Below are 25,519 nucleotides of genomic sequence, written 5' to 3'. Positions count from 1 at the left end.
GATGGAATTGCGCAGAATTCACCAGCTCGTACAGAGAATTTGCGCAGAATTCACCAGCTCGTGCAGAGAATTTGCGCAGAATTCACCAGCTCGTGCAGAGAATTTGCGCAGAATTCACCAGCTCGTGCAGAGAATTTGCGCAGAATTCACCAGCTCGTGCAGAGAATTTGCGCAGAATTCACCAGCTCGTGCAGAGAATTTGCGCAGAATTCACCAGCTCGTGCAGAGCCGAGGCCAGAGAAATAAAAGCTAAACTAAGCACAATATACTTGACCAGTCAGTTTCTCAGTAATCGATTTCTCCTGCAGCAAAACAGCCGTTGGATTCGAGGTTTATTCCCGGATTCCTCAGAGGCTGCTGAGGTTGGGAAACACATGTAAAATAACCCCAGGGAGGGGCTGGGGTAATCTGACTCTGTCCATGACCAAGAACCACATCTTGCTGAAGGAAAGTAGGTTGAGAATAATAATAATAATTAAATAATCAAGAAGAATCAGATTTTGATAAAATTTGGGAAAGGATTTATATAGGCTTGAATAAAAAGAATACTAAATGAATGGGATAGAAAGAAATATATATAGAAACATAGGAACATAGAAGACTGATGGCAGAAAAAGATCTCATGATCCATCTAGTCTGCCCTTATACTATTTTTTGTATTTTATCTTAGGATGGATCTATGTTTATCCCAGGGATGTTTAATTTCAGTTACTGTGAATTTACCAACCTCGTCTGCTGGAAGTTTGTTCCAAGGATCTACTGTACTACTCTTTCAGTAAAATAATATTTTCTCATGTTGCTTTTGATCTTTCCCCCAACTAACTTCAGATTGTGCCCCTTTGTTCTTGTGTTCACTTTCCTATTAAAAACACTTCTCTCCTGAACCTTATTTAACCCTTTAACATATTTAAATGTTTCGATCATGTCCCCCCTTTTCCTGAATCATGAATTGATTCTCTTACAAAAGTTTTAATATATGAAATTTTTTTTTAAAAAAATATTCTCTGTATTGATCTTACAAATTTTAGTGTTTTCTTTTCTTTATTAGAAAAACTTCTATTTTGAGCGGGGCAATTGTAACCCCTGTATATGTTCAATATTTGTTTGTTTTGTTTGTGTTTTTATGAAAAATTAATAAAAATATTTTTTTTTAAAGAGAATAGTAATAATAATCAGTGTTCCCTCTAATTTTTTTTTTTGGGGTGGGCGGAAAAGTATAGTGTCTGAGCGGCAGTCCCTTCGGGACTGGGCGGCACAGAAATATTAAATAAACAAACAAACAAACAAATAAAAAACCCACCCTGTTTTGCCTCAGAGAATTTCAAAATAAAATACTGTACTGTGTGTCTATAACAGTGAGCTCATAATAGGGCAACTCTATCAATATCAAAATGCCACTTAAATAGTTGAGCTAGTTTCAAACTAGATTTTGATTTTCTTTCTCTCTTCCTTATTCCCATTCTTTTTCTTTCTCTTTTCCTTCCTCTCTTTTTTCTATCTGTTTCTCTCTCTTCCTCTCTCCCTCTCTCTCTCCTTCCCTCTCACTCTTTCCCTCTCGGCTTCTGGGCAGGTTTGGAAAACTCTGAGTTGATGATGATTTTTAAGTGAGCAATTGCTCACTGCTCAGCTTAGAGGGAACTATGATGATGATGATGATGATGATGATGATGATAATAATAGTAATAGTAACAACAAAACAACAACAACAACAACAACAACAACAATAATAATAATAATAATAATAATAATAATAATAATAATAATAATAATTTATTTGATTTGTATGCTGCCCCTCGGAATAATCCTGCACGGAGAGGCCTGTATTCTGAGCAGCTCCTGACAGCTGGGAAGAAAACCACATGGGGAAAAGGGAGGGGTCTCACTCTTTTCCTGCATAAACCCCATTGCATCCCTCTGATCGTGAGCTACTCAGCCTCATTTGCTGAAACAAACAAACAATTGCCATCATTTAAAGTGACCTTGACCTTATTTCTCCCAACAGGCCTTCGCTCCTGGGACGTTGACCTTCAATTCTGCGACCTGAATAACCAGCTCAAACTCTTTCTCACGTGTCATCTTGCCCACTTTTCATCAGAGGTCAAAGGTCAGAGTCTGTTTCTTCATCTTTTGACATTCCAATAAGCCTTGTGAATACGATAGGGACCCAGGTAAAAGGCAGAAGCCTCCATAAATCAGGGGGCTTGCAGGGTCTCCCCACTTGCCCCGAGACCTCTGCACTTGAAGGGATCCAAAATATGGTGGTTTGTCTGTCAGCCCCTGGGAGGCAGATGGAGCAGCTTTGCCTGCAGTCATCACTTGGGTGCGGTGGCTTCTTTTTGGGCCCGGGTTCATGAGATGCTTGTTGACTTTTCCACTGGGCCAGCCGCTGACAGGCACTTGGGTTTTGCTGGGCAGTTGAAGGCTGACCAGCTTTGGTCTGCCCAGATCAGTTTAGGTTGTGAATTGCTGATTTAATATTCACTTTCAAAATTGGCCTCCTCCTATGCGGGTTTTCTTCCTCAAGTGCATGGCCAGAATTATATGTAATATTCCTGGGATTATATGAAAAATAGCCAGGGTTGCATTCTCTTTTTAAAAATTTAATATTTTAATGATTTTTTGAAAGATATTGTTCTGTCGGGCTCTCTGGTAGACTCCTCCCAAAAATTCACAGGTACAAATTTCAGACACACACACACATTTGAAAATTCAAAACAATGTTCTTTATAATGAAAATTCACTTAACCTAAGCCCTCTTTTGGTATAGCAAAGAGCACTCGTCTCCAAACAAACTGGTAATTTGTACAAGTCCCTTATCAGCTCTGTGATACTTAGCTTGCAGCTGTGAGGCAATTCACAGTCCCTCTTTTTTCACAAAGTGAAACACACTTTGCTCTGGTTTAGTTGCAAAGCGGGGAAAAATCAGCACACAAAAGGGCAAATGGGCAGGGCACACGGCAGGGGTAACTTACCTTATTTTCTCTTTCTGGTTTTTTTGTTTCTGCACATTTGTGAAAGCAAAAAAAGCCGGAAATCGCGCATCCTTGTGTGAGATTTGGCTTCTGTGCATGCACAAAAGCAGAATCCTGTGTGGTGTCCGTCCATGTGCACTCCCGGCCCCGTCCTGGTGGTGCGGGGAATGGTGGCCCATCGCTGAATTAACTACATGAAGTAATATGTTTATGCAGAAAGCCATTTGTTCCAGATGGATTCAATCTTTTAGAGAATGCAAGTTTTAGGCACCAACAGCGGAAGGGGACTTTGAGTATTCTAGGAGGGGGCTTATTCCATCAAATATCTGATACAGTGGTAACTCTACTTAAGAATTTTTCTAGATAAGAACCGTGTGTTCAAGATTTTTTTGCCTCTTCTTAAGAATCATTTTCTACTTAAGAACCCGAGCATGGAAAAATTTCCCAGGAAATTTGAGAGCGGCACGAAGGCCCGGCCAGTTTCCTGCCATTCCCCCTTTAATCCCAGCCATCTCGGGCTTTTCTGGGCTGCCAGAGGAGCCTTTTGGTGGCACTTAAGGAGGCTTTGGCAGCCCAGAGTGAACAAAGCATTTTCCTTTCTCTGGGCGCCGCCTCGGATTCCCTCTTTTTTAAAAAAAGAAAGCCTTAAAGTTTTGGATTTTTTAATTCCCCTTACCTCACTTTCTTCCTTCGGCAGCAATTGTCCTCCTCCTCATCTTCTTCCTCCTCCTCCTACCCAAATTCCGAGCTTTTATTTCTTTCCTAATGGGTTTGCAGGCATTATTTGCTTTTAGATTGATTCCTATGGGAAAAAGTGCTTCTACTTAAGAACCTGGTCACAGAAGGAATTATCTGTATCTGTATCTGATATACCTATTGAATATTTTCCTTCCCATGCTAACGATTCAAGACCACCTCCCATTAGTCCTATGAACTATTCTTTAGGTCAGTTAAACATACATTTCCAATCCTCCACTGATCAAATCCAGATTCCTTTAGGCAAATTCATTCCATCCATGTGTATGAAGTGCTACACTTTGTGGGTTATAAGTCTGTCATCTCGATATTTGAAACCCTCCGAAATGAAACGTTCTCCCGCATATGATGCTCTTGGTGTGACTGGCCAACTCTAGCCCTTTTCTTCCCCTTGCCTGTTCTTCCAGGGGGGAAGAGGCTGGGCGAGGGAACCAGCTTCCTTTGCAGATAAGGGGATGCAATTCCTTTGGTACAAATTTGTCATTTATTAGCAGAGGTGAATGGAAATATCAAAGGCGTACAACGCTCTACAAAAAAAGTATTCTTTATTTTTTACATCACCACCATCATATATGTTGACCATTGCATTATTCTCCAGATTGGTTTCTTGTGGCCAAAGTCATCCTCTCATCAAAGATGAGAAATGAAATTCTAAAGAAAATCCAGTTTAGAGAGAATGAAAGATGGAGACCATTCGGGAAAACTCCGGGAATCGGTGCCGACGAGATGGGTCATTGGAGAAAAAGTGGGGCGCCTTTCTTGGATTCTGGCTTTATTTCATATATATATAATATTGCAGAAGTATGCGGTCAGGAACGGGGCTTTTCTTTGGCTCTTCTTTATTCCCAGCGGCGCCTGCACGGAGCCCGGCGGGGTGGGTGTGCTCCCGGGGTTCCTCCCCGTCCATCTCTCACCTCTCGGGGACCACGAAGCGCCCCACCTTCCCTGCACCAACCAGTGCTTCGGCCCGGAGGAGGAGGGGGGGAGCCGGGCCGCCGCCGCTGCTGCGGGGCTGAACTTTCCCCTCGCCTTCCTCCCCCGGAGAAGGAGCCCCTTTCGGGGGGGGGCGACCGGATCGCAGTGCCCGGGAGCCTGCCGGGGAAAGCCGGCCAGATTCGCCCGAGGATGCTAGGGCGGCGGCTAAGGCGGGCATCCGAGGCTGGACATCCCGAGCAAAGGTACCGCGAAAAGCCCTCGCGCCAGGCCGGGGATTCAGGCGCCAGGCGGGTCCCTGCGGCCGAGGCGCCCGGACGGCCAGCGCTTGAAACGTGCGTCTTTGGGGCGGGCAACCGGGGCAGCCGGCGGGCGGGGAGGGCTGCCGGGGAGACTCTCCGTCCGCGGGGAGGCGGGCCTGGGCGGGCAGGCGCGGCCGCGGCTCACAAGGGGTTACGGCAGCCTGGGCGGGCGGCGGGCGGCTCCTCCTCCGCGCCTTGACAGCAGCGGCGGCGGCATCAGAGAGCAGCAGCAGCAGCTGTCGGCGCTCCCGGGCCAGCCGGCCGCCTAGTCGCCGCGGGCATCCGAAGTGGGGGCGGTGCCTGCAGGGACCCCGCGAGGAGCGCTCGCCGCCGGGCAGGTGAGGCGGGGCGCGCGGCGGAGAAGCGGCCGGGCGAACGTCCCCTGTCGCTCTGCGCATCCAGGCGGCGGGGGAGGCGCGCGGGCGGCCCGGATCGTCCAGCGGGAGGCGACTCGGCTCCATCGGCCCCCGGCCCGGTCTCCCGCCCTCGGGGGTGGGCGGGTGGTTGAGCGCGCGGCGGCGGTGGGCGAAGGGCGCTGCGAGCGAGGCTGTCCTACCGTGGAGAGGCGGCCCCTGCCTGGCCCCCGCCACGGCCGCTGGCCCGAGCCGCTCCTGGGCCTGCCTGGGGGGGGCTGTTGGGCCCACGCCCGCCGGTTTTCCGCGGGCAGGGAAGCTCGGGCACCGACTGCGCGCGCTCGCCCGGCGCGCCCACTGCGGCAAATTCCGCAGCTGGTGCCCTCCGCTCCCAGCGCCCCGCCCATCCCCGGGGCCCAGCCGCCGGCCTCCAGCCGAGGGGAGCCGGGCAGCCTCGGGGACAGGCGGGGGGAGCTGCCGTGGCTGCTGGGCGGGGTCTCGCGACCGCTTCCCCCCCGGAGCGCATCCCTGTCGGCCTTTGGGCTCCTCCGTCCCTGCCCCCACCCCCGGTGATGGGCGGAGGGCAGGTGAGCGGCGCAGGCCCCCTGCGAGGGTCCCCGGGGGCTGGGGTGGCGGGAAGGAAAGCGACCCGCCCTGCAGAAGGCCCCCGAAGGTCAGGCAGCGGCAGGAGGGCCGCCCTTCGCCTGTCCGGCCGGGGAAGGTCACCGGCAGGCCACACCACTGCAGCCGGCGCAGCCGCCATCCCTCCGCGGGGGGGGGGGGGGGGCTCCCCTGGGGCGGCCTAGCAGGCCTCGAGGGAAGGATGCCTGGGAGAGAAGAGCCGGCCTGCTCCCCTCAGGGGGCCCGGGGGCTCCTCCAGGGGAGGCTGCCCTGCCTCCCTCAGCCCCGCAGCCAGGGCCAGAGACCATTGGGGAGGGTTTTTTTGGGGGGGCAGATTCTGGCGAGGCCTCTGGGCTGCTCGCAGGAGACTGTCCACTCCCCTCCTCAGGAAAGAGGCCCTGAGGCCTCCTGCACAGCAGAGGGAGGATTCTGGCCTAGCAGAAACTCCCTTGCAAGAGGCCTACTGGTTCCACTCCAGCACTCTTTGCTGCTGGTTGCGAGCTGCAGGACCGAGCCAGGAGCCCCCTGGAGCAGGAAGAGGCTGCGCAGGGGATCTTTGCGGTCCAGAGCTTGACCGCTGGCCGAGGCTGCCTCAGAGATGCTTCTGACACTATGATGATCTCCTGCCTGGTTAGACCATCCTCCCCATTCCTCCCACTCCATAAAACTTACTGGTGGGAGCAAAACCCGTGCAGGTCAGGCAGGAACCTTCACACTGTCCAGTTTCAGGTCGCACATCAACCACCTGGAAATGAAGACGAGGTCCGGCCACTGGGCTCTTGGCATATAAACTTTAAACTTTTTAAAATATTTTAAATTTATTTGGATTTGTTACGATTTGTTATATGTTTCTGTGAGCCGCCCCAAGTCCGCGGAGAGGGGCGGCATACAAATCTAAATAATAAATAAATAAATATAAGCCACCTCTGTGGATTGGGAGTGGGATTTTGTGTGGCCAACCCATCCCTGGTTGCCATGATGCAGTGAATTTCCAATCCTTCTCGGAAATTCCTACTTGGAGGTTGATATCCCAAACAGCTGAAAAAACTCCACCAGCTGTGTGTCCTTTAACAAGGATCCACTTGGCATAAAACACAATTGAGATTCCCAAATTCTCTCTGAGCTGAGTGTAGCCACCCTTCACCCTTCGTCCTCTCCACAAGAGGCCACTCTTTGATTGTTCCAGGTGACCGCTAGCATCTTATCACTCTTAGAGCATCCCAGGCAAGAGTCCAACAAGGGAAGGAACCAGAAATCCCTGCACCGAATTGGTCCACATGATTGCACTGCTGTGGGTGTAGGGATGTGATATGAACTTCAACCTGGATGGAAATCTTAGGGGACTTTAGAGTTGGAATGACCATGCTGAATCCAGAAATGGCTTTGTTAATAAATCGAACGCTGCATGAAAGCACAGGAGTGGAAATTGATTTATTTCTCAGATGCTATTTGGTTCGCTCACAACTTATCCATTTAAAAATTTCTAAAACATTTTCTCCCCCCCCCCCTTTAAATCAGAGTCTCTTTCCTTTTTTTTCCTAATCCCCAAGGAAGGTTTAGCTCATTGCAAGGAATCTTTATCTTTGCCAAAAAATAAATCTGTACCTGTAGCTTTAAATACTTCCCAGAGAGTTTTAATCCGGTCACAATTCAAAGTGTTGGTAATGACCTTTAAAGCCCTACATGGCATTGGACCAGAATACCTCCGGAACCGCCTTCTACCGCACGAATCCCAGCGGCCGATAAGGTCCCACAGAGTTGGCCTTCTCCGGGTCCCGTCGACCAAACAATGTCGTTTGGCGGGCCCCAGGGGAAGAGCCTTCTCTGTGGCGGCCCTGGCCCTCTGGAACCAACTCCCCCTCGGAGATTAGAACGGCCCCCACCCTCCTTGTCTTTCTCAAGTTACTCAAGACCCACCTGTATTGCCAGGCATGGGGGAACTAAGACATCTCCCCCAGGCTGTTATATTTTATGTTTGGTATGTATGTGCTGTATGGTTTTTAATTGTTGGGGTTTTTATCTATTTTTTATTATTAGATTTGTTCCATTGTTACACTGTTTCTTGTTACTGTTGTGAGCTGCCCTGAGTCTTCGGAGAGGGGCGGCATACAAATCTAATAAATTATTATTATTACTGTATTATTATTATTATTATTATTATTATTATTATTATTATTTAGAAATGAGGAAAGTGGGGCTTAATGCCCTATATAGGTTAAATCACAGTTAAGAGCAAGAAAGGAATCCTGGAACTTATAGCAGCTCAATTTTCAAACCCATGTGCAAATCCTCCTTTTCTGCAGTTGACTTATGAGGTGCTCCTGTTCAGAGTGCAATTTATTTTACAATTGATCTGACAAGATTCACATCAACCAGAAACCACCTTCCAGGCAGGGTTCATGCCTCCTTCAAAGACGTCAGCCTGCCATAATTTCCCCCCAAAAGCCCTGAAAACCACGTGCAATTTCTTTGCAGTTGTCTCAGCCTTGCTGTGCTTCATCCTTCAAGCTACAGCTGTCACGAGAAACGGGGCGGGGTAGGTGTTGGGATTTGGGAGGGGGGACGTCTGCTGGAGGAGCCCAAGAGAGTTTCATTTCTTCTGGACAAGACCAAGAGAGTTTAATTTCTCCTAGGGAAGGGGTGATAAAGGGATGGGTTGATGGTATGCATTCCCAAAGTATGACACGCAGGTGGAGATGTGTCCACCTGACGAGGATGGACAATGGGGATTGGATGAATTGTCCAGAGGGGAATTTGGGGTTACTTTGATATGACCAACTATAATGCCTTTTCCTTCAGACTTTCCTTTCAATGCATTCACTTCTAATTTAGTAAAGTTCACTTTTGAAGCTCAAAATGGACTCTGAGTCTTATTTTTCCTAAATTCTGGGCGAATCCAGCCTGAGAGGTTGGTTCATAGCTAAGGGTGGGCAATTAATTTTGCTATGGGGCTGCATGAGAAATTGGGATGATTTTATAGAGGGCTGGATTAATATAATTAACTCAGTTCTACCCAATGGTGTATATTATTGGGTAGAACTGAGTTAATTATAATTATAAATTATAATTATGTATTATATTATATTTATATAATTATATATTATAATTATATTATAATTATAAATTAATTGCTCACCCCTTCCTTCCTTCCTTCCTTCCTTCCTTCCTTCCTTCCTTCCTTGTGCCTCCATTTCTTCCTTCCTTCCTTCCTACCTTCCTTCCTTCCTTCCTTCCTTGTGCCTCCATTACTTCCTTCCTTCCTTCCTTCCTTCCTTCCTTGTGCCTCCATTTCTTCCTTCCTTCCTTCCTTCCTTGTGCCTCCATTCCTTCCTTCCTTCCTTCCTTCCTTCCTTCCTTCCTTGTGCCTCCATTCCTTCCTTCCTTCCTTCCTTCCTTGTGCCTCCATTTCTTCCTTCCTTCCTTCCTTGTGCCTCCATTTCTTCTTCCTTCCTTCCTTCCTTCCTTCCTTCCTTCCTTCCTTCCTTCCTTCCTTCCTTCTCCAGATGGAGAGAAGCTTCTGTCTCTCTGATTTTCTCTGCCTTTTATTTCTGCTTTTGGGCTGTGCTTTACTTCCTTCAGGTGCCTTTCTTCAACTGACCTACATTGTCAGTTGAGAAAACATAGTGGAGGCTTTGCCTGAAAGTATTTGGATTCCTTTTCTTCCTCCTCCTCCCTTTTCCCCCCCTGAGAGGTGGAGGGGGGTTTGCTTTAAATTTCTTGGAAAGGCCAATGAAACCAATGAACAATTAAAAAATGAGCATTTTATTGGACTTTTGCAAAAGGGCATGGAAAGAGAATTTCTTCTTCCTTCCTTCCTTCCTTCCTTCCTTCCTTCCTTCCTTCCTTCCTTCCTTCCTTCCTTCCTTCCTTCCTTCCTTCCTCCATTTCTCCTTCTTTCCTTCCTTCCTCCCTCCATTTCTCCTTCCTCCCTCCCTCCCTCCATTTCTCCTTCCTTCCTTCCTTCCTCCATTTTTCCTTCCTTCCTTCCTTCCTTCCTTCCTTCCTCCCTTCCCTCCTTCCTTCCTTCCAACCTCCGCGGGCCAGTCACAGACAGCGGGCAGGCTGCATCTGACCCCCGGGCTGCACTTTACCCATGTCTGGTTAAGGAGAGCAAACGAACAGGAGAAAATATCAACATGAGCAGTCACAATCAACGCTAGACTTTCCACCTGAAGAATTCAGCAAAGACCTGGTCATAGCAGCCTTGAGTGTTGAAGGAAATGGGCCCTATTGCAATTGGCAAATCTATTTGAAAAACAAAACTTCTCTCCTTCTCTCCAGGTCAGAGGACCCTCCACCACCACAGTGAGGACTTGGACATCGTCATCTTAGTCAATCCTGACGAGAGGAGCGCTGTGTCAGAGGTAAAAACACACAAGGCCAGCAAGTCTGGTTTTGCCAGAGTTGCTACAACGGAACTCTCAGATATGAGCTAAAATGTGTACTGGGTGCGTTCCAAAAGTAATGCAATTATTATTATTTTTTTAAAAAGTAATTTATTGAACAGATTTGCACAAACACTTAAAATTCTTCCAAGTACTGTCCTTGGGCCTCTACACATTTTTTCCAGTAACTCTGCCGTGACCGGTAAGCGCCCTGGAAGGTGTCTTCGGCGACCTCTCGCAAGGTCTTCGTCACGGCTGATTGGATCTCTTCTATGGACAAAAAACGGGTTCCTTTCAGGGCTGCCTTAATCCGAGGGAACAAAAAGAAGTCTGCTGGGGCGACATCAGGAGTATAGGGGGGCTGGGGCAGCGTTGGCACCTGGTGTTTTGCCAGGAACCTGTGGACTTGTAGCACGTTGTGGCAAGGCACGTTGTCGCGATGGAGTTGCCAGGTAGCGGAGATGTCTTTTCTCATCCTGATGACTCTTTTTTGGAGTCTTCCCAGCATATCCATGTAGTAGGCAGAGTTAACTATCTGTCCTTGAGGAACAAACTCCTTATGGACCACTCCTTTACGGTCGAAAAAGACAATGAGCATTATTTTCACTTTTGGTTTGCTCATTCTTGGGGGACTATTCGATGTGCCACTCAGAGCTTTGACGTTTTGTTTCTGGGTCGTATTCAAAAACCCAGGTTTCATCACCAGCGATGACGTTGTCAGGTTCAATTTTTTTGTAATAGTACAGTGATACCTTGTCTTACAAACTTAATTGGTTCCAGGATGAGGTTCTTAAGGTGAAAAGTTTGTAAGATGAAACAATGTTTCCTATAGGAATCAATGGAAAAGCGATTAATGCGTGCAAGCCCAAAATTCACCCCTTTTGCCTGCCGAAGCGCCCGTTTTTGCGCTGCTGGGATTCCCCTGAGGCTCCCCTCCATGGGAAACCCCACCTCCGGACTTCTGTGTTTTTGCAATGCTGCAGGGGAATCCCAGCATCGCAAAAACAAGCACTTTGCTGGCAATGGAAGTTTGGAGGTGGGGTTTCCCAGCGAAGGGAGCATCAGAGAAATCGCAGCATCGCAAAAACACTGAAGTCCTCGAAACCCCACCTCCGGACTTCTGTGTTTTTGCGATGCTGCAATTTCACTGAGGCTCCCCTCGCTGGGAAACTCCACCCCGAGACTTCCATTGCCAGCGAAGCGCCCGTTTTTGTGCTGCTGGGATTCTCCTGCTGGGATTCCCCTGCAGCATCACAAAAACACGGAAGTCCAGAAGTGGGGTTTCCCATGGAGGGGAGCCTCATGGGAATCCCAGCAGTGCAAAACGGATGCTCCGCTGGCAACGGAAGTCCAAAGTTGGGGCATCCCAGTGGCGGCGGTGGGTTTGTAAGGTGAAAATAGTTTGTAAGAAGAGACAAAAAAATCTTAAACCCTGGGTTTGTATCTCGAAAAGTTTGTATGACGAGGCATTTGTAAGACGAGGTATTACTGTATTTTTATTGTTTTTCTTTAGACAAACGAGACAGACAACATTTAACATTTAAGGGAGCTATCATTGCTCCGCTTGTCATAGAAGTCTAACTAATACAAAAAAAAAGTCTAACTATAATCAGATCAATACAGAAATATAACACATATATTCCATGTTCTTATTAAATTTACCTCTACTGTCTTTATGTTATAGTTCATATAACTCAAATAAATTCTCCTATCTATAAAATATCAGTTTAATAATATAATTAAAACAGTTAATGTCAATTAATTAATTAAACAAATAAGAAAATAAGAAAACATTTAAAATTTATAATATTGCAAAAATACTCTATCTTTATACTATTTTTAATCTATTACTTTATATCTATTATTACCATGTTATAAAATAATTAGAATTCACTTATTCAATATAGTAGAAAAAACCTTATCGTTTTAGTTTCTTGGTACTCTATCATATATATATTCAGTTTAATAAATTCAAGTGGTTATAGATTCATACTTATATAATTTTAAAACTATTTTTGAGATTCCACCATTTGTTCTGTCGGGCTCTCTGGTAGAACCCTCCCAAAAATTCACAGGTACAAATTTCAGACACACACACCTTTGAAAATTCAAAACAATGTTCTTTATAATGAGAATTCACTTAAACTAAGCCCTCTTTTGTTATAGCAAAGAGCACTCCTCTCCAAACAAACTGGTAATTTATACAAGTCCCTTATCAGTCCTGTGATACTTAGCTTGCAGCTGTGAGGCAATTCACAGTCCTTCTTCTTTCACAAAGTGAAACACACTTTGCTCTGGTTTAGTTTCCAAGGGGGGGGGGGGAGGAAATCAGCACAAAAAAAGTCAAAGTCAGTAAAGCAGTCATGAAACACAATGATCAGATAATCCTCCACAATGGCCAAACCCACAGGCTGCTATTTATAGCAGCCTCACTAATTACCACAGCCCCACCCAACCACAGGTGGCCTCATTTTCTTTGATAATCTCTCAGTTGTTGTTGCCTATGCATCGCTCTCCGCATGCGTGGCTGTATCATTAACTCTTGTGCTGAATCCAAGGAGGAGCTAGATAATTGATCTCCTTCTGAGCTGTCTGCCACACTCTCCTCCCTGTCACTCATGTCTTCTTGGTCAGAGGAGCCTTCATCAGCAGATTCCACCGGGGGCAAAACAGGCCTGCAGCATGTGGATGTCTCACCCACATCCACAGTCCTTGGGGCAGGAGCTGGGCTAGAGCTAACCACAACACCATTCATATATTTTGTCCCATATTTTATAAAATTCTGTTTCCGCTTGATTGTTCAAACGTTTTGTCACCATGTCTAATTCTGCACATTCTATTCAACGCACATTCAATTTCTATACGTTGCAAAAGTTCATTTTTTTCCAATTTTTTCTCATGACATGGTCGGTGCGCCGAGGTTTACAATAACTGACGTCCTGCCGCTTCCACAGCTTGGAGAGCACTGAGACCGGTTTCGCGGCAAAGCTTAGCGTCCCTCCCACCTACTCCAAGTGCTTCGGTCCCACTCCGACCAATAGGAGCAGCGCGGGAAATTCAATTGCATTACTTTTGGAACACACCCTTTAAATGTCTTGAGCCATTCCTCCAAACCAGTGTTTTTCAACCAGTGTGCCGTGGCACACTAGTGTGCCGCGAGACATGGTCAGGTGTGCCGCGAAGCTCAGAGAGAAAGAAAGCAAGAGAGAGAGAAAGCAAGAGAGAAAGAAAGAAAGAAAGAGAGAAAGCAAGAGAGAAAGAAAGCAAGAAAGAGAAAGAAAGCAAGAGAGAGAAAGAGCAAGAGAGACAGAGAGAACAAGAGAGAAAGAAAGCAAGAGAGAGAGAGAGAGAACGAGAACAAGAGAGAAAGAAAGCAAGAGAGAGAGCAAAAGAGAGCAAGAGAGAGAAAGCAAGAGAGAGAGAGAAAGAGGGAGGGAAGGAGAGAGAAAGACATAGAGGGAGGTAGGGAGGGAGAGAGAAAGAGAGCAAAAAAGAGAGGAAGGAAGGAAGAGAAAGAAAGAGGAATGGAGAGAGAGAGAAAGAAAGAAGAAGGAAGGGAGAGAAAGAGGGAGGGAGAAAGAAATAGAGCGAAGGGGAGGAAGAGAGAGATATAATTTTTTTGTCCAAACTTTTTTTAGGCTTCCCCCTCCCCCGTTCAATGTGCCCCAGGGTTTCGTAAATGTAAAAAATGTGACGCGGCTCAAAAAAGGTTGAAAATCACTGCTCCAAACGGTGTCCTTCGCTTCGGCACCCAAGCCCTGCCTTCTAAAAAATGAGATGGCCTCATTGCTCTTCCTGTTTACTTAACTGCAGTGCATTGATTCTCCTGAACACTGCTAGGTCCAAATGCATCAGAGAGTTTGACAGGTGTTTCTAAACCTTGAGGGAGGGGGGGGGGCGCTTCTCTTTATAAAGTTCTGAAAACACAGAAGTCACGAATAGGAAGCTGAAATCCATCTCTGATATGAACAGGTCCGCTCCTTGGTATGTGACCCTTCTGCCCACAAGCTGCTAGTCCTGTGTGGGCAAAGCTCTGACCAGGGAGGTGATTTGATTCTGCAGACTGGGACTTTCACCTACCAGAAACTCACCGGGATATTCGCAGATCCAGAGGTAAGCTTCATGAGTGGGTAAGCTTGGATTCCAATCGAATTGGGTGGCTTTGTTCCCTTGTCCCTAGTCCCTCATCCCTTGAATTTAATTTTGGGAGCCTAGTAAATTTATTTATTTATTTTTTATTAGATTTGTATGCCGCCCCTCTCCGAAGACTCGGGGTGGCTAACAACAGTATAAAAAGACAATGTAAACAAATCTAATATTAAAAATAATCTTAAAAACCCCAATTTAAAGAACCACTCATACATACAAGCATACCATGTATAAATTCTATAAGCCTAGGGGGAAGGGAAATTTCAATTTCCCCATGCCTGACGACAGAGGTTGGTTTTAAGGAGCTTGCGAAAGGTAAGGAGGGTGGGGGTAACTGATATCTGGGGGGAGCTGGTTCCAGGGGGCTGGGGCCGCCACAGAGAAGGCTCTTCTCCTGTGGTCCCACCAAACGACATTGATTTGTCTTAAGCCAATACCTACCTGGCACTAGCTATTTGAGTTGCTATACTTTTATATGGAGAATTTGCCACATGGCATTAATTCAGAAACATTCAGCATGTTTCCCATCATCTGGACTGTATAAATTATATATTCCAGATTGATTGATTGATTAATTAATTAATTAATATGCAACCCAACTCCTGGAGGACTCTTGGACTCTTCAGTAATTCCTTTCAAGTAGCTGCTTTTCTGGTCAATATAGTGATCAAATAGCATCTTTATATGTATAATTTTGTGCATGATATGACCGTATGTATGTTTTTTATATTGGGGTTCCTTGCTTTTAGATTTTTAAATGTACAATTGTTATTTTAGATTCTAATTATTAGATTTGTCATTATATATTGTTTTTATCACTGTTGTGAGCCGCCCCGAGTCTGCAGAGAGGGGCGGCATACAAATCCAATAAATAAAATAAATAAAAATAAAAATAAATAAATAAATAAATAAATAAATAAAATAATTCAAATAAATGTAACATAAATTTATATCTACATTTCATATAGACTTAATAAATAAACCCGCTTCTACTAAAAATAGTTGTAGGTTTTTGAGGGGTAACAAACGGCTCTATAGATTACCGATTGTGTGGTATTTTTTATTATTATTATTATTATTTATTATTATTATTTATTGGATTTGTATGCCGCCCCTCTCCGCAGACTCGGGGCGGCTAACAACAGCAGTAAAACAGTATAACAAAATCCAATACTAAAAAACAGTTAAAAACCCATTATATAAAAACCAATCATACATACAAACATACCATACGTAAAATTGTGAAGGCCTAGGGGGAAAGTGTATCTTAGTTCCCCCATGCCTGGCGGCAGAGGTGGGTTTTAAGCAGCTTACGAAAGGCAAGGAGGGTGGGGGCAATTCTAATCTCTGGGGGGAGTTGGTTCCAGAGGGTCGGGGCCACCACAGAGAAGGCTCTTCCTCTGGGTCCCGCCAAGCGACATTGTTTGGTTGACGGGACCCGGAGAAGACCCACTCTGTGGGACCTAACTGGTCGCTGGAATTCGTGCGGCAGAAGGCATATTAAGATGAATTTGCATAGCATTCACTAAAATAACTTTTGAACTTAATCAAGACTATTTCATGGTTCTAACCAGTTTTTCACTCTTTTAGGTGGCCCAGCTTCTCAGTAATACCGACCCTGCTTCTAAAACTTCCCTCACCATATCCTGCTTGGGAGAAGGAGATTGGAGAAATCTTCGACACTCCGGTTTCCAGGACCTTTTTCGCCTGAGAGTTAATCCTGATCCAGTCCTGCCCGAGATGGACGGGATATCTGAGTTTGCGGAGTATGTCTCTGAGACAGTGGATGTCCCATCCCCCTTTGATCTCCTGGAGCCCCCAACCTCAGGGGGCTTCCTAAAGCTCTCCAAGCCCTGCTGCTACATCTTCCCAGGAGGAAGGGGGGACTCGGCTCTCTTTGCCGTCAACGGGTTCAACATTCTGGTGGACGGCGGCTCAGACAGGAAGTCCTGTTTCTGGAAACTGGTCCGACATCTGGATAGGATTGACTCCATTCTCCTGACCCACATTGGAGCTGACAACCTCCCAGGGATTAACGGGCTCTTGCAGAGGAAGATTGCTGAGCAGGAAGAAGAACAATCGCAGGGCTCCACCAACTACAGCGACTGGATCAAGAACCTTCTGTCCCCAGAGCTCGGGGTCGTTTTCTTCAACGTTCCCGAGAAGCTCAGAACGCTGGAGTCCTCCACGAAAGTCAAGAGGAGCATTGCAGAAGCCAGCTTGACTTTGCAGCACCTCAACAAGCTGAGCATCAAACCGGAGCCTCTCTACAGAGTGGTCGCCAATGCCGTTGAACCAATCACCCTATTCCACAAAATGGGGGTTGGGAAGCTGGACATGTACGTCTTGAACCCGGTCAAAGAGAGCAAGGAGATGCAGTTTCTCATGCAAAAGTGGACTGGGAATAGCAAAGCCAAGACCGGCATTATCCTTAGCAATGGGAAAGAAGGGGAGATTTCGGTCCCCTACCTAACCTCCATCACGGCCCTTGTGGTGTGGCTTCCCGCAGGACCGACGGAAAAAATTGTACGAGTTTTGTTTCCGGGAAATGCTCCCCAAAACAAGATTTTGGAAGGTCTTGAGAAATTGAAGCACCTTGATTTCCTGAAGTATCCCGTAGCTACCCAAAAAGAGATGGCTTCTGTCGCACCCTCTTCGGTGCTTAAACAGTCCAAGATTAAGCAACGGACAGACAGCAAAGAGAGCCTCAAGTCATCGCTCAAGCCTCCTTCCACAAAGGCTGAAGATGGCTCGAAAGAGATGAAGATGGAGACGGTGAAAGAGGCTAAAACGGAGAGAAAGGGGAAAGAGCCTCCCGAGATGCTTCAGGAGAAGCTGGTTAAAACAGAGAGAGTCAAAACGGACTCCAGCGACGCCCTTAAAGCCGAGAAAAGAAGACTCGCCAAAGACAAAATTGGCAAAAAACATCTGAAAGAGAAAGTTTCTAAGCTGGAGGAAAAGAGAGACAAAGAAAAGAAAGATGTGAAAAAGGAGAAGAGGGAGATTAAAAGAGATGATGGAAAGAAAGAAGAAAGGAAAGATTCCAGGAAGGATGAAAAGAGGAAAGAAGCTAAACCGGAGCTGAAAAAAATTTCCAAACCAGACTTGAAGGCGTTTACACCTGAAGTGAGGAAGACGCTCTACAAGGCAAAAGTCCCCGGTAGAATCAAGGCGGACAAAGCTCGTACCAAAAGTGAAAAGGGCGCCACTGGAGAACAGAAGTCCACAGCTGTGCCAAGGAAACACGACCAGCCTCAAGGCTCACCCGTTATGGTGGAGGAGAACCTGGCGATATCTTCACCGGAGGACCTGACCAAGGATTTTGAGGAGCTGAGCCGCGAAGAGCCAAGGGAATCCCATCCTGCACCTTCTCCTTTGATGACAGAGGCAGCCTCCAAGCACGCAGAAAGGCAGGAGGGTCCCGGCGACCGGCCTGATGCTGGAAAGGAGGTGCTGGTACCCAGAGGGACCCAGGGTCCAGGGTTGCCTTCTTCCCTGGTCACGCCAGGAGAGGAGATGGCTTCCCCAGAAGGCCAGTGGGTGGAAGCGGGCAAGTCCTCTGAAAGACCTGACGAGGGATCAACCTTAGCAGAGCCTCTTGGTCAAGAACCGGCTGAGGAGGCGGGAAGGAGTGTCGGAGGATTTCCAGGAAAAGGGGAAGATCAGGAGCCATCACTTAGGGAAGAAGAAACGGCTTCCTCAGGAAGGGATAGGATGTCTCCAAGAGAAGACGCCAGCTTGAAAAAGGAAGATGTGTTTAAAAAGGCACAGTTTGGAGGGACATCAGAAGAGGACGTAAAGGCAAGAGGCGAAGGATTGGTCAAGAAGGAGCTTCCTCAAGGTCAGTTGGCTCAAGACCCTCCTTCGCTTCCCGAGGGGAAAGGAAAAGACCATAAGACAGAAAGGCTGAACTCAAGCCAAGGACCTGGGAAGCCACCAGGGGCGAGGGAAAGGGAGGACCCTCACCTGGGGAGCGTGCCTTTCCCCACAGGCGAACACATTTCCTACATCCAGGACGAAACCATCCCTGGCTACTCGGAGACCGAACAGACCATCTCCGATGAGGAGATCCACGATGACCAAGAGGAGAAGATGGCCCACTTCAAGCCAGACATGGGCGGCTATGGTGTTGCGCAACCAGATCTGGCAGACCCCTTTGAGGCTGCCGGTGGGATCCAGGCTCTTGCGGTGCCTGAAGCCGCCAAAGGTTATGCCGGGCCGGAACCTGAAATCCTCACCTACCCTACAAATCTCGTGGCAGCCCCCCTGGCAGAAGAGGAGCACGTCTCTTCAGCCACATCGATTACAGAATGCGACAAACTTTCTTCTTTCGCCACGTCTGTCGCTGAAGACCAGTCGGTGGCGTCCATCACAGCCCCACAGACCGAGGAAACGGGCAAGAGCTCCTTCCTGCTGGATACCGTGAACAGCATCCCCTCCTCTCGGACGGAGGTCACCCAGGGCCTGGATTACGTGCCTTCTGCGGGCACTATTTCTCCCACGTCTTCCCTCGAGGAGGACAAGGGCTTCAAGTCTCCTCCTCCAGAAGACTTCCACAGCCAAATGGAAAACGAGAAGAAACTTGAAGCCTGCAAGAAAGTCTTTCAGCAGCAAGAAATCCCACCCTTTGAGAGGCCTTGGCAAGCAGAGGAACGCTACGATGCCTTGGCGTTTTTACAGAAAGGTCCCCTGGGAGATCGCTCAGGTGGACTATCTATGGAAGGACCTCAAGAAACCCGCCTGCTTTTGAGCGAAGCAAATGCACACCTGCTGCAGGTACAACAAGGCTCTGGCGAGGCTGAAGATCGCTGCCTCAGCCCCGATGACAGCACGGTCAAGATGGCCTCTCCCACCCAATCTGGCCCCACCAGTGCAGGGCACACGCCCTTCCACCAGTCCCCTGTGGAGGAAAAAGTGGACACCGCAGAAGCTGAGATGTTTGAAAAGGCAGCAAGGTCTCCTGCGATGGGGATGGAAAGTCCCAACAGAGCAATGGATGTATCCAGAACGCTTGAAGAAGGTCAGGGGGACCATCATGAACTCAAGGAGGACGTGCCTGGCCCAGAAGGAGCAGCCGTTCCGGCTGCAGGGCCTTTATCCACCCCGGATGAAGACAGGAGCCGGCATTTGGAGAAAGAAGAGCTGGAATTAAGCTTCTACCACAAACAGGAAACCATTGATATCTCTGACCTGGATCTCCCCACTAAAGATCACCTTCTAGAGACCTTAAAAGATGCATCGCCCAAAAATGCCATCACTGCCGAGGAAGCTGAACATGTTGTTAGGCCTGGGACCGAGGACTTCTCTGCTTCAGAAATACCTCCACCAAAAGGATGGGAGGCAATTTCAGACACATCTAGAGATGAAAAACCTTCTTCACAGATCCTTAATTTACCAGGGGAAGAAAAGGGATCTTCTTTTACAGATGAAATTCCTGGGAAGACATCATGTTCTGATCATTTCATCGCTGGAATATCTCAAGAGGGTTTGCATCTGCCAGAAACCGACTTAGAGCCAAAAGACTCTGCTTCTCCTGAAGATAGTCAATTTGTTCCGAGTCTTCATGAAGAAGCCCCTTCATATTTATTCAGAGAAGAAATTTCTCCAAGAGATGCTATGAAAGAGAGCCCTACTAAAGAAACTTCAAAGAGCATGCTGGTGGAACAACTGTCTCCTAAAACCAAAGGCCAAGCTTCATCAGAAGAGAGCCTAAGTACAGATGAAAGATCAGAAGCTGGTGTCAAAGAGGACCCCTGCAGTTCCTTTCAGCAAAGTCCATTTCTAGATGCCACCACAACAAAGCCTTCAGCAGACCCTTTGCTGGACGATGAAAGATTGGCTTCCTTAACAGAAAAACAAACTTACAAGGAATTGTCTCCCAAACAAACATCTCCAGACTCAAAGTCCTCAAGTTTCACATCAGTGAGCCCAGTTTTTGATAGCAGTGCCTTGGAAGTTTCGTCTGGAGAGAAAGAACCTTGTCAATTTCTGGGAAAGGGAGAGAAAACAAAGGAACTGTCTCCAAAAATAGAAAATCCTTATCTGAAAGAAATAAATTATGATAAGAAAGTGTGGTTCCCGGAAGCACCGTGCAAAGAACAGCAACTGAAATATGACAAAGAAAAGGGAGAGTCTACATTTTTGGATGATGAAGGAGACATACCTGCAAAGAAGGAAGAAAACATTCACTCTGTGGAGAGTGAAGATGTTCCCAAACAGGGTAGTTTGGATGCTGGACGTGGTTCCTTTCAGGAAGTCCCGGCCAGTGAGAAGGATGACCAACCTATGTTGAAAGAAAGCCCAGCTCCCCAAGTACAGCCTGACCGAGGTTTTCTGAACGCAGAGAAAGCTGAACTTTGTAGCTTTGAAGATAGTCCCTCTTTTGAACTTGAAGGTGAGCCAAAGTCAAGTCTGGAATGGGATATTTTGTCCTTCCCACACAAGATGAAGATGCCAACTTCAGTGCAAGAAAAAGAAGAGCCCTTTCCTCAATCGGATCAAGGAGTGGAGAAAGTGACCCCGCGTCCATCTTTTGAGCCCACGAGTGAAACCGTGGAGTCCCAGGAGGAAAAGCAAAATGCTGGTGAGAAATCACCTGAGCATCTTGACGATTACGGCAGTAGAAAGCAGCCAAGAACTTCTGCAGGACTTCTGATCGCAGAGTCACAGGAGAATAGGCAGTTTTATTCCAACCAAGACTGCAGAGAAAGCAGGGCTCTTGAGCCCCCTTCACAAGACGCACACCCCTTTGGCCAAAGTAGATGCTCCGGCTGGTCAGGTGCTCTGGACCCATCCGGTCCTTTGGAGTTGCCCCACCCTTCCAAAGCGAAGGCAGGTGAGAGAGGGCAAGAGAAGGAAGAGAGGGAACCAACTCCCTACCCTCATGAAAAGACTTTCCACTATGCCGATGTGTATAGGAGTATGGTGACATCCGAAGTTGGCCATCCTGGAAAGGACGTGGTGGCCAAGACTACTCAGGCGTTGAGGCCTCAGAAGGAGGAGATCCTCTTCCCCATTTCCTCCAAAGAAGAAGACTCTTACCTCGCCACTCCTTCCGAGAAAGAACTCTCCTCCCCAACTTCACCCAAGGTTACGACGGGGCCTTCCTTTAAGTATGCGGAGGTCACCGAGCCGTGTTTCCACGGTCCACATTCCATGACACCCACAGACACACCGTCTAAAGGAAGCCCACTCCCATCAATGGACGTCCAGCCTTCCTCCTCTTTGGGAGATACAACCGTGTTTAACCAGGAAGACCTGAGCATCTCCCCTGGAAAGATGAGCCCTTCAGATAGAAAACCCAGTAAGGAATGGGAGTTCTCCACCGGGTTTCACGCCAAAGACATTTATTATGAGAAAGCAGAAAGAGAGGATAGTGGTAGTGATTCGGAGCTGGAGAAAGGGGCTAAGGAGAGGTCAGAAAAGGAACCAGGATCTCCAGGGGCGGAGAAAAAGGAACTGTCCATGGTCTCAGAGAAGGGCAACGTCTCTGTCCCAGGGCAAGACGTCTACGATGGATCGTTGGGGGAGGGAAGGGCCAGTGATGGCCTTACAGGTCCCAGCAGACAGGAAGGAGGCTCAGGTGCTTCCCAGATGGCCAGCGAGCAACAGGCCAAGGAGGAAGAGCCGGAGGGCCTCTTGGGAAAAGCCGGTGATGATGTTGACCCCAAGAGCTTTTTGCTTGCAGCCTCTGCTAAAGACAAGAGGCCCCCCGTCCTCCTTCCCAAAGGACTCGACTGTTCTTCCTCTGGATTCGAACTCTCTTGCCTGGGAAAGCACGAACCGTCCATTTTGTTCAGACATGAAGCCCATTTCTCATCACACTTGGAACAAGCGTCACTCGCCTTAAACATGCCGGAGGCAGCTTCTCCGGGAAAGAGCCCAGGAGATGAATACTTAGAGGTATCAAAAAGGAGGGATTCCCCCTTCGTAGAGGTACATGAAGAAGAAGAAGAAGAAGAGGTAAAGCTCCCTTTGTGGACAACCCCAGATTATCCGGTTCACGAGCAGTCATCCAGTTCCCCCGATGAGCCGTCCTCGGGGACCCCTCTCTCTGCAGGGCAGCCAACAGGTGGTAGTCCCCTCCCCAGCCTCCAATACATCTCAGGGGCCCATAGCCCACCCGTCACACCCCCGTTGCTTTCAGAGGCAGGGGAAGGCACAGCCGCTACCAGCACAAAGGCCAAGCAGCCATCGGAATCCATTTGCACAGTCGGCTGTTGTCCACAGCCAGAAAGTCCTCAAGAGTGGCCAGCGGCAGCCCCTCCCCTTCCTAATGCCCCGTTCGGTTCCCTTCACGGTCAGCAGGAGGCAGGGGCAACAGCTAACGGCCCCACAGAGGTCAGCCTCAGCCTGCAACCGTTCTGTGATTCCCCACCTGGGTCAGAAAAACCCAGGTGGGTGGAGGAGGCGCAAGAGGGGGTTTGGACGGGGCAGAGCCGCCCTCTCTCCCTGGTGAGCCCTTCCCGGGAGCCCTTCCCAGGATCTCGGCTGAGCAGCCAAAGAGAGGAGGAGCACGGGGGCCCTCACCAAGCAGCCCCCAAAGCCCCATCTGGGCAGAAGCCATACGAGCGAAAGGCAAGGAAGGGCGAATTATCTCCATCGTTCATCAACCCGAGTCCTCACGATTCGTCAGAGGATGCTGACCTTTCACAGGTCAAAGGGCCCGTTTCAACCAAAGCAAAGCCACATTCAGCCCCCGGGGGCCACAGACCAGCCACTTCTGCCGTGGAGGAAACGCCACCCACCTCGGCCAGTGACTCGGGGACTTCTCAGTCGGATTCAGACGTTCCCCCCGAAACAGAGGAATGTCCTTCGATTACAGCAGAGGCCGCCCTGGACTCCGACGAAGAGACCGACCATCTCCCAGTGGACAAAGCTGCAGTTGGCAGTTCCCAACACGGCCCAAAGTCTGGCCAGGACCCGCCACCTTCTTCCCTGGCGGACCCTCAACCCCTGCCTCCGCGTCCAGATGTCTGCATGATGGATCCCGAAGTGCTGCTGATGGAGCAGAACGTGTACAGACTTGACAAGGTAGCCAAGAAGGGCCCGAAGGATAAAAACAAAGCATCGAAGAAGCCGCTGGGCAAGTCCAAGTCCTCCTCCCTGCACCAGAAAGCTGATAAACCTCTACTGAGTCCCAAGAAACAACCGTCCGACAGGCCTTCAAAACCAGGGATGGCCAAGAAAGAGAAACTGCTCAAGCCACCCGTGGAAGACCGAGAGGAGGGTCCCCGGAGCGGCCACGCCAGCCCTGGCAAGAACCTCATCAATGGCGTCAAAACTGGCGCAGGTAAGAATGAACAGCAGAGACTGGGAAGGTTGGGGTCCTCCAGAGCAGTGTTTCCCAACCTTGGCAACTTGAAGGTATCTGGACTTCAACTCCCAGAATTCCCCAGCCAGCATTTGCTGGCTGGGGAATTCTGGGAGTTGAAGTCCAAATAGCTTCAAGTTGCCAAAGTTGGGAAACACTGCCCTAGCTTATCTCCAACACATAAGTGCACACCGACCAGCTGATTTTTGGCTTGCGTGGAGGCTCTAGGAGGGCAATTTCAGCTTCCAGAGGACCTCCGGGGTGGTGGGGTGTTTTTGCCCTTCCCAAGCTCCAGGGAAGCCTCTGGAGCCTGTGGAGGGGGAAAAACAAGCCTTCCTGGCCCACCAGAAGTTGGGAAATGAGCTGTTTCTGGCCTCCAGAAGGCCACCAGTGGGGCATTGGAGGCAATTTTCGCCCTCCCCAGGCATTGAATTATGGGTGTGGGCACTTCCACAGGTGTGATGAGAGAAATTTTTTTTCCCCATCACTGGCTTAGGGCCTTCCCAGGGCAAGGGGCTGGGAGGGTATTAAGCTCATCTCCTTTGCTTCCATTTTAAGCAATCGGTGATCTTTCTGCTGAAAGTCCGTGCTGTAATTTTCACTGTTCACAACACCTCCCCAGTCCTAGATTGTATCCTTCTGTTAATGCAATTTAGGATTCTATTGGCCTTTTTGGCTGCCGCTGCATATTGCTGGCTTATATTTACTTATTTTATTATTTATTTATTTTATTTATTGGATTTGTATGCCACCCCTCTCCGTAGATTTGGGGCGGCTAACAACAGTAATAAAAGACAGCATGTAAATCCAATACTAAAACAGCTAAAAACCCTTATTGTAAAACCAAACATACATACAAACAAACATACCATACATAAATTGTAAAGGCCTAGAGGGAAAGAATATCTCAGTTTCCCCATGCCTGACGGCAGAGGTGGGTTTTAAGGAGCTTACGAAAGGCGAGGAGGGTGGGGGCAATTCTAATCTCCGGGGGGAGTTGGTTCCAGAGGGCCGGGGCCGCCACAGAGAAGGCTCTTCCCCTGGGCCCCTCCAAATGACATTGTTTTGTTGACGGGACCCAGAGAAGGCCCACTCTGTGTGACCTAACCGGTCGCTGGGATTCGTGTGGCGGAAGGCGGTCTCGTAGATACCCTGGTCCGGTGCCATGAAGGGCTTTATAGGTGATGACCAACACTTTGAATTGTGACCGGAAACTGATCGGCATCCAATGCAGACTGTGGAGTGTTGGTGTTACATGGGCATTTTGGGGAAAGCCCATGATTGCTCTCGCAGCTGCATTCTGCACGATCTGAAGTTTCCGAACACTTTAGCTGGTTGTCCACCAAGACTCTGAGATCTCTCTCGCAGTTGCTGCTATTGAATGTGGTTTCACTCAGTTTATATGTATATCTTTGGTTTTTCTTACGCAGGTGTAGGATTTTATTTTTCTCAGCATTGAATTTCATGTTATTTATTTGGGCTCAAGTCTGTCAAGACCCATCTGGATCCTGAGCCTGTCCTCTGGGGCAGTGTTTCCCAACTGTGGCAACTTGAAGATATTTGGACTTCAACTCCCAGAATTCTGGGAGTTGAAGTCCAGATATCTTCAAGTTGCCAAGGTTGGGAAACACTGCTCTGGGGTATTGGTTACTCCTGCCAGCTTGGTGTCATCTGCAAATTTGGTTAGTTCCCCTTCTATTCCCTCATTTAGGTCATTAATTTAAAAAAGATATAC

The 25,519-nt window shown here is 48.1% G+C and overlaps 1 protein-coding gene across 1 annotated transcript in view; it reads left to right on the top strand.

The window, feature by feature from the left end:
* Positions 1 to 5,166: 5,166 nt before the first annotated feature.
* The window catches only part of MAP1A (microtubule associated protein 1A), a 33,971-nt gene continuing 13,618 nt past the window's right edge, over positions 5,167 to 25,519 (top strand). Inside the window, exons 1-4 of the mRNA XM_070762045.1 lie at positions 5,167 to 5,301; positions 10,219 to 10,301; positions 14,295 to 14,435; positions 16,062 to 23,763. Of these exons, the coding sequence (XP_070618146.1) occupies positions 16,212 to 23,763 (7,552 nt within the window). The 5' untranslated portion in view covers positions 5,167 to 5,301; positions 10,219 to 10,301; positions 14,295 to 14,435; positions 16,062 to 16,211. The remainder of the gene's footprint in view (positions 5,302 to 10,218; positions 10,302 to 14,294; positions 14,436 to 16,061; positions 23,764 to 25,519) is intronic.

The sequence above is a fragment of the Erythrolamprus reginae genome, chromosome 10, assembly GCF_031021105.1.
Source record: "Erythrolamprus reginae isolate rEryReg1 chromosome 10, rEryReg1.hap1, whole genome shotgun sequence".
NCBI classification, from domain to species: domain Eukaryota; kingdom Metazoa; phylum Chordata; class Lepidosauria; order Squamata; family Dipsadidae; genus Erythrolamprus; species Erythrolamprus reginae.
The sequence above is the reverse complement of the archived record's forward strand: the minus strand, read 5'-3'. Positions and strand labels throughout refer to the sequence as shown.